General features: G+C 40.4%; 1 protein-coding gene across 3 annotated transcripts in view; it reads left to right on the forward strand.

Annotated features, from left to right (window-relative positions):
• Positions 130 to 12,180, forward strand: part of LOC109830302 — a 27,799-nt gene continuing 15,748 nt past the window's right edge. Inside the window, exons 1-4 of one of the 3 annotated variants that reach the window (XM_020397532.1) lie at positions 130 to 269; positions 482 to 629; positions 818 to 930; positions 1,336 to 1,868. In XM_020397532.1, the coding sequence (XP_020253121.1) occupies positions 253 to 269; positions 482 to 629; positions 818 to 930; positions 1,336 to 1,345 (288 nt within the window). In that variant the 5' untranslated portion in view covers positions 130 to 252 and the 3' untranslated portion in view covers positions 1,346 to 1,868. Of the gene's footprint in view, positions 270 to 481; positions 1,869 to 12,180 lie in introns of those variants that run through there. The other 2 variants (XM_020397531.1, XR_002244263.1) reach the window with 2 other exon arrangements.

The raw sequence follows: 12,180 nt of genomic DNA on the forward strand, positions 1-12,180 counted from the left end.
TTCTTTGCACGGAAACGAATCCACACAGAAACAACCTCCTCGTTCACGTGGTAGACCCCACCCACGTTCACAGGATGAACAAAATCTGTTAAGATCTGAGTTTTTTTTTCACTCTGAGAATAACAAGTAATGAGCAGATGGGCAGAGGCTTTTTGTTGCGATGAGCAGAAAGTTGATCTATTTGATATTGTAATTTTATTGGATACTTCTACATATTACTTTTGAATCTAGATCAGTGCAAAATTGTCGAGGATGGAATTTCCACAGTGGTATGTGATTGTTTTTTTGCTGTTCATCTGTGCAAATTTTCGCTACACAGTTCGGGCAATTGTAGTGAATCGTTTCATGTTTCATTATGCCTTGTATGTGCTTATGAACTGGCTGCCAACATATGTTGAGCTCGGCCTAAAGTTCAGTCTTCAGGATATGGGCTCATCAGAGATGTTGCCTTATGTCAACATGTTCATATTCTCCAATACAGGTTGAGTTGGAGCAGCTCATTTGATCATGAGAAGGTTATTATCTGTGACCAAAGAAGGCTGTTGAACTCGGTAAGGTTTATTGTTGCTACCTTTTCTTTAATGGGGCTTCCAATGTTCAGAATTTCAAGCCGTGTGAGCTGGAATTCGGTAATCTTCATTCCAGGTTATTTCTGCATATTTAGTTCTATCTTTTTTCATGATATTTTCAAGAGGGGAAAGAATTTTTGAATAATATACTTCACAGTAGGTAGTTTTTAGTATGACTCCCACTAGAAAAATCTTCAGCAAGATGACATTGGTATAATAGATCCGGATATTGAATTTTTTTTGTTCAGTTAAGTGTAGTTGGACTTTGGAGCATAGTTTGGAATTGGAATAAAACAAGCATGAGAAATACAGTACACTCAGAAGGCGATATCAAGACTGAAAATGCAAGAAGTTTCTGGAGGTATGCTTTGCATTGTTTATTCTTCTGTAAACTTATTTAGTCCCTTTTCCCTGGATGCTTTACGCTTGATCAATAAAATAATTTGTCCTGAACTCATGGGCTTCTTCTGAATGGATTGTTTATTTTCTGTAACTTTTGTTTAACCAAATACCATGTCTTTATGGTGACCTTATCAAGGTGGAGAAATTGCAATTTTGAAAGAAACTATGTGATCCTCGCCATTTTATATGAGCACAGGTGTTTGGATTTGAGAACACTATTACTCTTTTATTGGCATCTCCGGACTTTCTATGATGCTTTTTATATTACAAACTCTGGGCCATAAATGACGTTACTCTTTTCTGAGATTTCTTTAGTTTTTATCCTTTATTATTTTATTGCCCGCTCACAATCTCAGTAATGCAGAAGGATGTAGCTCCTAAGTGAATAGATTGGGGAAGAAAAAGCTTCAGCAATTGCATTATCTCTGCAAATCACGATATTTCCAATATCTTCAACAGGACAAGAAATGGTGATGCATGTTTTGTCTCCTTCATCATTTTCAACTAGATAAGAGTTCATGAAAAGTTTGCAGATAACTGATCCTTTCATACAAGCAACCATCTAGTTGCTCATATTACAAAATGTTTCATAGTACACAACGTGCACGCCTTCAGTTGGAGAAGCTCTATACCAGGGTTATTATCCCCTTCATTCATCTCTTCAATGTTTGGTAAGTTATGGTCTTTCCTTGAGACTATTTATCATTTTAATAATTGAGTTTCAGATGCGCTAATTACGATGTTAACTGATGCTGATCCATCTTCTAATTTTTTGTTTAAGTCAACTTCATGAATCCAATCTCTCTAGTGAAAATAAGGTGTATATCTTGATATAACAGAGTGCTTGTTCTTTGATAGCGTTGTTCTAAAGTTTTTACTGATTGGCTTGTTACCCTTCTCCATTGTAGTGTTTCTTTTTTGAGTTCGCCATGCCTGGATAGTGTTAATTTCAGCATGAGTCATATCTAAGACCCATAATATAAATGAAATATTTTTTCATGAGTTTAATTTGTGCTCATTTGAGATTTTCAGAGTGTCAATGGGACATATACAAACCCGGGTTTGGTGACAACCCGACATTAGCAAGCACCAATTAACTTACCAAATTTGTAATCAAGCCCCTCAAGTTACTACAATAAATTGGTGCGCATCAGAGATTACCAATGCAGCCTAGACATGTTTAATGAATTCAAACCCCTTACTTCATCTGGGATAAAGCTTCTGACTACATTTGTAGAGTCCAAATTTTCACAATTCTGGGATAGATCTTGAAGAAATATAAGTAATATCATTAGATGCTTGTTCGTTCGAGAAACTGTTTACTACGTTCAGGACCGGCCCCGAGGTTTGGGTTGCCCTAGCCTAATCCAATTTTGGTTGCCCCTTATATTAAAAATTTGGTACGAACAATAACGATAAAAATGAATACATATAATACCATTTAGCGTTCTATATTGGGCTCAAACTGATAATATTCTCTTGCAAAATCAATATTCATATAAGAAAAAATTATATTTGTGCTACAATTTAATTCAAAGAAAAACACTTCTCCTTGAATTATTTGAAGCGAATTCTTCAATTAAGTCATCATACTCGAGTTTCTCGAAGTATTCATTTTTAGTTGATATCATTGTCAATCCATTCAATCAATCCTATGACATGGTAGTGCGAAGATAACATATATGAAATCACAACAATCAACTAAACTGATGCCGGAACGAAGACTTAGCAATATCATTATTATTAAAACAATCAAACAATTAATCTAGATAGCAATCCAATAATATGAATGTCATCAAATCAAAGTTAAATTGAGATTATAATTAAAACCAAATAGAAATATATCAGATTATCGTCCATTAGGATTTTCGAGTTTTAGATGACTAGAAGGGAGATGAACTTTTTAACAAGTAAACATTATTTCCTCTTTCTATCTTTCAACTTTGATAAGCTTCTTTTAAACTTATGGAGACCGTGAGAAACTAGTCAGAAGGCATAATTGTGTCACCCAAATAGCTAAATCAAAACTAATTTTCAGTTTCAAAACAAAAACCTAGACGAAACCACCCAAACATCATAACCCCTAATTCAACAACTAATATTCAGCCAAGATTTAAAATCAAAAATCTTAATTTCATTACAAAACATCAAAACCCCAAATTTCCGTCCAAAAAACCCTAAAATTATTTATTTAAAAAATTACGTGATTGTGTTTCTTTGATGGACCGATCGGCCGTCGGCGTCGATAAGTCGATTCAGATTCTCTCCGTCTTTTGGGTGACTGGATCGGACTGTCAGAGGAGGAGTCAGCGGGGTGGTCCGAAGGATGGGAGCAGATACGGGAAGGAGGAGTTAGAGGCTGACGGAACAAAAATGGCGGAACAGAGCGGCGTCTCCGTCGATTCAGATTCTCTTTGTTTTTTTTTTCTTTTTTTGTGAGCGGCGGAACATAGACGAGAAGGAGGAGAGGAAGCTGACGGAAATAAAGATGGAGTTGGGTAGGGCTTTGGGTATTAATAAGAGTTTTTTACTAATAGAACCCCTAACAATTTTTACATAAAAGTCCTCTTACAAAGTCCACTTCGAATGTTATTACGGTTTGAGGGGTGAAGGATGTAATCGCGATGGTTGACCCCCCAACCCTGGGTTGCCCCAGGCTCGAGGCTTGGTGGGCTTACCCCGGGGCAGACCCTAATTAGGTTCTGTACTGATTGTAGGAGCTTATGCCTAAATAAATATCTCATCATAAGCGTTTATGAAACTAACATACAAATTTATTAAGTATATTTTAGTTGGAGACATCTGACCAATTTGTGAAGTCGATTGCTCCATGGTCATTTAATTGACTACTTAGTGTTAAGATCGATGTCGTCGCTGTTGAGCTCAGAAGCCTGACTCTTCAGTCACTATTTTCTCAGATTTGCACCACCAAGGACACAAGGGTAACTCGCCACAGTTCTTCTCCTTAATCACTCACAAAGGGTGAAGGGATCGCACAAAGCGATAGACGGGAAAAGCTCACAGAAGGGGAGAGGATCACACAAAGCAGAGGAGCACAAAGCTCGGGTTCTTCTTCATTGACACTCCTCTCGCTTTTTTCCATGTTTTCTTTCAACTCTCTCTGTCATTTTATCAAGGGGCAGCCTACAAGAGAGATGGGCTAGGGTATGAGGAAAAAGGTGGGAGCATACCTACAGGGATGGGAGATGGGACTAAAGAGTTGTGGGTCATTGACTTTTTAGCAAATGGGCCAGCAAAGCAAAGGACGATGGGCCAACTAATAGCAACAATCTCCACCTTTGGCTCAAGGTAGTTCACTAAGAAAAACACGGAACTGCAGAACTTGTCATCGCCAAACCATTACCTGTATGATCACAAAGAAGATACAAGCAATGAAAGAGAATACACAAAGTAAACTCAGATCACAAAGATCGGGGCAAGATCACTAAGCATGCTAAATCCACAAAGGACCAAACTCTACCAAACGGTCATCGAGTTCAAAGGGAAAATCACAAAGCTACTAACAAACACAAAGCAAGTTAATAGGCCACAAAGGCAACACACAAAGCAAAGGAAAATTACCCAAAGTCAAAATTCAAGATTCTTTGATACGAGATAACTTTTTCAACAGGCAAACACTTAGTACTCATGTCAGCCGGATTAAATTCTGAGGGAATTTTCTCTAACTTAACAATACTCTTTTTAACTATATCCCGAATGTAATGAAATCTAACATCAATATGTTTAGTTCTATTATGAAAAATAGGATTTTTGTAAAGTTGAATAGCAGATTGACTATCAGAAAATACAATCACATTTTTATCAAGAAAATTAATTTCAGATATAAGGCCCAATAGCTTCTTTAAAAGCTTCAGTGGCAGCAACATGCTCAGATTGAGTAGTAGATAAAGCAAAAATGGGTTGTAGTTGAGATTTCCAACTTATGCAAGAGCCACACAAAGTAAACACATAGGAAGTGGTAGATTTTCTATTATCCCTATCATTTGCATAATTGGAATCTACATAGCCAACTAGTTTAACACCTTCAGAACACTTAGAGAAGGTAAATCCTACATCCACAGAGGATTTTAAATATCTTAAAAGCCATTTCAAGGCATTCCAATGAGGCATACTAGGATTTAACATATATCTACTCAACCAACTAACCGCATATGCAATGTCAGGCCTAGTACTAACCATGAGATACATGACCGATCCTATAACATTCGAATATGGCACCTTCTTCATATCATTTATTTCAGTTTCAGTCTTGGGGGATTGATCCCTACTTAACACAAAATGGGAAGCAAGAGGCACATTCACAGATTTAGCATCAGACATAGCGAATTTACTCAAAAGTTTTTCGACATATGAACTTTGGTTTAAAACTAGAGTAGATTTGTTTTCATCCCTAATAATATTCATGCCTAGGATTCTTTTAGCATCGCCTAAGCCATTCATGTCAAAATTTTCACAAAGACATTTTTGAACATGCTCAATAGACTTCAAACAAGGACTAACAATCAACATGTCATCCACATAAATTAAAAGAAATACAGGCATAAAGTCTATATTCTTATAATACAAGCAATGATCAGCAGAACTCCTTTTAAACTTTAAAGATTGCATGCATTTATCAAATCTAATATTCCATTGCCTAGGTGATTCTTTTAAACCATACAAATCCTTTTTTAACAAACACACATGATCAGGAATTTTGGGTCCACAAAACCCTCAGGTTGGTGCATATAAATATTTTTATTAAGATCACCATGCAAAAAAGCAGTAGTTACATCCATTTGTTTTAATTCCCAATTAAAATGAGCAACTAAAGCAAGCATAACTCTAACAATAGTGAATTTTACAACAGGAGCAAAAATTTCAGCATAATCAATTCTCTCTTTTTGAGTAAATCCCTTAGCTACTAACCTAACCTTAAACCTAACACTTTCAGATTCTTGTTTCACCTTAAACAACCATTTACAGTCCACTACAGAACAACTAGTAGGTTTAGAAACAAGTTTCCATGTTTGATTAATTCTTAGGGATTCTATGTCACTTTTCATAGCACTAATCCATTCTTCAGAATATTTTGACCTTAATGCTTCTCTATAAGTCTTAGGTTCATTGCACTCAAGGGATTCAAACACATTAAAGACAAACTCAGACATATTACAATCAGTCAAATTACAATCTCTATACCTTTCAGATTTCCTAATGGTTTTTTTATTTCTATCCCTAGTGAGTTGATAATCATTCAAATCATGCATGTTATCTATTTCCTGCATATCATGCTCTACCTCATTAGGAATAATCTCATCTTGATTTTTAATAATTATATCATTTAATTTTTCTTCAGTAGGTGATTCAGGTTGATTAATAATAGGCATTTGCTCCACCTCATTTGGAGCATTATTTTTAGGAATATGGATAGGTAAAGGAAAACATTGAAATTCATTTTCATTAAAAACAACATCTCTACTTATCACTACCTTAAACCTCGGTTCACTCTTATTCCAAAGCCTATAACCTTTTACTCCTTTTGGGTATCCTAAGAAAACACATTTCTTAGATCTAGGTTCTAACTTATCAATCCTTTGATGCATATAGCCAGCACATCCGAAAATTCTCAAATTATTTAAATCAAGAGGTTTGCCCGTGAACCCTCCTAAGGGAACAAAAGGAGACCTGTTAGTTAAATAGGCCGCAGTATAAACAACTTCTCCCCAGAATTTCTTAGAGAGCCCAGATGTGGCCAACATAGCCCTCACCCTCTCTAAAAGAGTTCTATTCATCCTTTCAGCAACCCTATTTTGCTGGGGTGGTAGGGAACAGATTTATGCCTTTTAATACCCCCAAGTAGTATACAAATTGTTTGGGGTGAAAGTTAATATTTTCATTATGTAACTTATTACAGCTTTAGTTGTTACAATAAGTTTAAAAGTCTGATCTTTTTATAAGATCTTCCTACATAATAAAAAAAATTACAACTCTTCTCAAACAAATGCAACGAACATTTATTTACCAATGCTTACGTGAGATCTTTACCTATGACGGGGACGTTAATATCCGTGGACTATCAAATGATCAGATCGATCCGGAACTTTGTTGATTCGCGAAGGAATTAAGAAACCAAAGCGATTATCTCGACAATAGCGAGATAACCACTCTTCTCAAGATCACAGCTAGGTACGATCTCAAGGGAAGGAACCTGGAACTGTAGAAATGACTCTTCTTCTTTATGCCTAAGAACCCAATCTGATCTCCCCCTCTCTTCTGAAATTCGTACTCCTTCAGTCTTCAATTCAGCAGAGCTTCGCCGACGCTCGAGAATTCCAGATCTCTGTAAATGAAGACTTTATGGCTGTATTTATAGGCTTCAGGAGCCCTATTTTCGGATAAGAACGAATGATTTGCTCTTATTCTCAGTTGTAACCATTTTATCACGTTCTTGGATGATATTAGATTAGTTAAAACAAATCCAGGTGGTTAACAGTCGAAAAACGGCTCAAAACAGCGTAAAACTACTTTTTAGAGCGTGCGGACACCCGCGGTATCTCGGCCACGGCCGAGACACTCGCGGTGTCTCCGCTGAGACTCGGGGTGCTGTTTTGTGCGTCCCGTTTGTTTTCGTGTATCTTCATCGTCCGAACTCGGAATTATACCATTCAAAATGCGTATGAAAACCGACAAGGAGATCTATAAGCTCCCATGGTTGAATCACATGTGGAGTAGATAGGACACGAGGAGTGCTTCATCTTTTGTAAGAGAAGCGTAGCTCCCGATCAGTTCATATATTCACTATTATATAGTTTTGTTGCTTCACACGGTTCGTCGACTTACTTCATGCATTCATCGACGTCAATTAAGCATCTATGACTCGGATAGTGATGTTCATCATCTTCTCTCTACTTCGAACTACGTGCGAGAGCCCATAGGCAATTTTTGACGCCTACAGATACCCCTCCAAAGTGTTTCCGTCTCGTTTCTTTTATAGAAGGGCCAGAAATACTTTGGATGTGATCGTTACAACCTTCAGTCGGTGTGAAAGAACCTGTAGTCAGCTTCGAACATTGACTTCTTTAAAGGTTTTCCGGCTGCGTTTATCGCCTGGCCGTCGTCGAAGTCTCGAATTGAAGTTGGTGAGTTAGTTTTGGCTCGTGTCATTGAGTTAACTTTGAATTGATTATTTCCATCGCAACGTATTGATCGACATTGACTCAGAGCTACGCATTGATCGACGTTAACTCAGAGCTACATACTGACCGATGTTGACCTTAGGGTTTTGTATCGATCGGCGTTGACCTTAGGGTTTCGTATAGATCAACGTTGACTGGTATTGACCTAGGGCTACACGTTGACCGGTGTTGGCTTTAGGGTTTCGCATCGATCGACGTTGACTTTCATCACAACGCGTTGAGTGGCGTTGACCTAGGGCTACACGTTGACTGACGTTGACCTTTAGGTTTTGCATCGATCTACGTTGGCACGGTTTATACTCGTATATTTGCTGGAGTATACATAGTTTAAGCTCTTAAATCATTGGAGCATGGTGATCCTAAATGCTAGGGCTGTAGGACTAACTGTTAAAGCTGATTCATCTGTATGTATGGATCTTATCTTGAAATTATCGGATTCCTAAGTCATGAGACCAACTAATGGAGCTAGTGCATCAATGACTCTTGCATTTATAGGATTTATGGCAAACTCCCAGTCATCAATGGGTTTGATAAGCCTTTACTGACTACCGTTTAAGTCGGGCTAGTATGCAGATTGTTTAAGTCCGTTCTATATGTAATGTTATGCTAAAGAGTTAACTCTTTTAGTGCTACGATATTAAATACGTAGACTTCGTCTTTCTTACTAGAATAGACTACCCGGCAACACATGTTAGGTGCTGACTTATCCCTTCTTAGGATTCAAGATAAAAGTTCTCAGACTTATATCCTGGTGTTTTTTTCACTTGATGAAAGACTAAACCGGCAACACGTGTTAGGCGTTGGCTTATCCCTACTTAGGATTCAGGATAAAATTCTCTGCGCGTATGAGGCACAGATTATGATGTTATTAATAACAACCTGTCATAATGTCGAATATGTGGGCCTTTGTTCTTTTTTTACGGTCAAGGACTAACCGACAACGCGTGTTAGGCGCTGACTTGTCCCTACTTAGGTTTCAGGATAAACTTCCCCAGACTTGGATTCTAGTGTCCTTTTCAATCGGTGAAAGACTAAACCGGTAACGCATGTTAGGCATTGACTTATCCCTACTTAGGATTTGGGATAAAATTCTCCAGACTTCGATTCTGGTATCTTCTTCAATCGGTGAAAGACTAAACCGACAACGTGTGTTAGGCGCTGACTTATCCCTATTTAGGATTCATGATAAAATTCCCTGCGCGTATAAGGTATGGATTTTAGGAGTTGAAAAGTAGTGTCTTCTCTTGGGGCAAAGACGAATCCGATGCTGGAGAGGAAGAATTTTATATTCTATCTCCAGTTACAAAGGAAACTCAAAATAGGATCTTTACTTCGAGAATCTGAAGAGTGAAACTAAGAGTGGGATCTCCACTTCGAGAATCGAAAAGATTCGGATAATCCTAACCGTCAGAAGGTTTGATTACCGAACTAAAGGTGAATTTCTCGTTTATCGAGAGTGAATTGTAGTTTTGGCCCTAACTGTAGGAAGGGTTGACCAAGCAGGAGTTTGAGGTGACCCTAACTGTAGGAAGGTTTGATCGCTCGATATGGAAGTGGACCTCTCGTTCATGGAAGGAATCGAGAGGGGACTTTGGTTGTGGTCCTAACTGTAGGAATGTTTGACTGAATGGACAGTGAGAGTGAGAGTACAAATTACAACGGGAGTGTTGATTAGTACAAATCACTCAAAGGGGGTTCCTGGTGTTAAGTGACTGTTTTCGTCGAAAGTCACCTTAGTCATTGATTTCATTAAACTTTAAACGTTACAAATGAATTCAAATAACAAAAGAAAAAGATTACAACTTTCTTGAAAATAAACGCAAGATCCGTTTATCGGCTCTTGCTTGCGTGGGTTCTTCGCCGGTGCCGGGGTTAATCCGTGGACGACCTCGAATCAGATCCGGTTGCAGAAAATTGGGCAGAGCTTCTACCTCACCAAGGGGGTATTTGCTTGAAGTCCTGGAATCGACAAAGCGATTTCAGGGCTCTTCTCGAGATTAAGACAAAGCCTAATCTCAAGGAACGGACGTACGAGCTTCAGATCCTTCGAACGGCTTCTCCTTTGCTCCGAAGTTCACCGGGATCTCGCTGTCCTTTGCTGAAATTTCGTGCTCCTTCACTCTCCAATCCAGCAGCACCTCGTCCTCTTGATAAGATTCCAGCCCCAGAAAATGGAGGCCTTTGGTTCATATTTATAGGCCTCAAAATGCGGTTATTTGGATAAGAACAAGGGATTTGGCTCTATCTTTAGTCAACAGCAGCCTAACCACGTTTGAGGATGATCTCAAGTCAGTTAAGAACCCCTGGAACCGATAAACCCTGTAAAAAACCAATTAAAAACCGTCAAAACGTGTTTGGGACATTAGACTGCGCGGCAGAACAATCTGACCCGCGCTCGCGCGGGTCGGAATAATCCGACCCGCGCTTGCGCGGGTCGGAAACATCCGACCCGCGCTCGCGCGGGTCGGAAACATCCGACCCGCGCATGCGCGGGTCGGAATCATCCGACCCGCGCTTGCGCGGGTCGGATTGATCCGTCCCGCGCTTGCGCGGGTCGGATCATTCCGTCCTGCGCTTAGCGCGGGTTCGCCGACGTTCTCCCTTTTTTTTTTGTTTCTTTCTTCCGGGACTTGTTCTTGTTGCGTATTCGTTCGATTTGTTGACTTGTATGCTTCGTCGCGAGACCGATCAGTTTGTTTTCGTCGAAAGTCACCTTAGTCATTGATTTCATTAAACTTTAAACGTTACAAATGAATTCAAATAACAAAAGAAAAAGATTACAACTTTCTTGAAAATAAACGCAAGATCCGTTTATCGGCTCTTGCTTGCGTGGGTTCTTCGCCGGTGCCGGGGTTAATCCGTGGACGACCTCGAATCAGATCCGGTTGCAGAAAATTGGGCAGAGCTTCTACCTCACCAAGGGGGTATTTGCTTGAAGTCCTGGAATCGACAAAGCGATTTCAGGGCTCTTCTCGAGATTAAGACAAAGCCTAATCTCAAGGAACGGACGTACGAGCTTCAGATCCTTCGAACGGCTTCTCCTTTGCTCCGAAGTTCACCGGGATCTCGCTGTCCTTTGCTGAAATTTCGTGCTCCTTCACTCTCCAATCCAGCAGCACCTCGTCCTCTTGATAAGATTCCAGCCCCAGAAAATGGAGGCCTTTGGTTCATATTTATAGGCCTCAAAATGCGGTTATTTGGATAAGAACAAGGGATTTGGCTCTATCTTTAGTCAACAGCAGCCTAACCACGTTTGAGGATGATCTCAAGTCAGTTAAGAACCCCTGGAACCGATAAACCCTGCAAAAAAACCAATTAAAAACCGTCAAAACGTGTTTGGGACATTAGACTGCGCGGCAGAACAATCTGACCCGCGCTCGCGCGGGTCGGAATAATCCGACCCGCGCTTGCGCGGGTCGGAAACATCCGACCCGCGCTCGCGCGGGTCGGAAACATCCGACCCGCGCATGCGCGGGTCGGAATCATCCGACCCGCGCTTGCGCGGGTCGGATTGATCCGACCCGCGCTTGCGCGGGTCGGATTGATCCGTCCCGCGCTTGCGCGGGTCGGATCATTCCGTCCTGCGCTTAGCGCGGGTTCGCCGACTTTCTCCCTTTTTTTGGTTTCTTTCTTCCGGGACTTGTTCTTGTTGCGTATTCGTTCGATTTGTTGACTTGTATGCTTCGTCGCGAGACCGATCGTCGAACGCGCGTTGGTTAACATACGCGTGCTGATCGATCCCCGCGGGCTGATTGACGTGCACGCGTTGACTGGCGCGCACGAGGTGATTTGACGTGCACTCGTTGACTGGCGCGCACGAGTTGGTTGACGTGCGCGCGTTGACCGACGCGCACGAAATGATTTGACGTGCGCGCGTTGACCGGCGCGCACGAGATGATTTGACGTGCGCGCATTGACCGGCGCGCACGAGTTGGTTGACGTGCGCGCGTTGACCGACGCGCACGAAATGATTTGACGTGCGCGCGTTGACCGGCGCGCACGAGTTGGTT

Source organism: Asparagus officinalis, chromosome 2 (genome assembly GCF_001876935.1).
Source record: "Asparagus officinalis chromosome 2, Aspof.V1, whole genome shotgun sequence".
NCBI lineage: Eukaryota > Viridiplantae > Streptophyta > Magnoliopsida > Asparagales > Asparagaceae > Asparagus > Asparagus officinalis.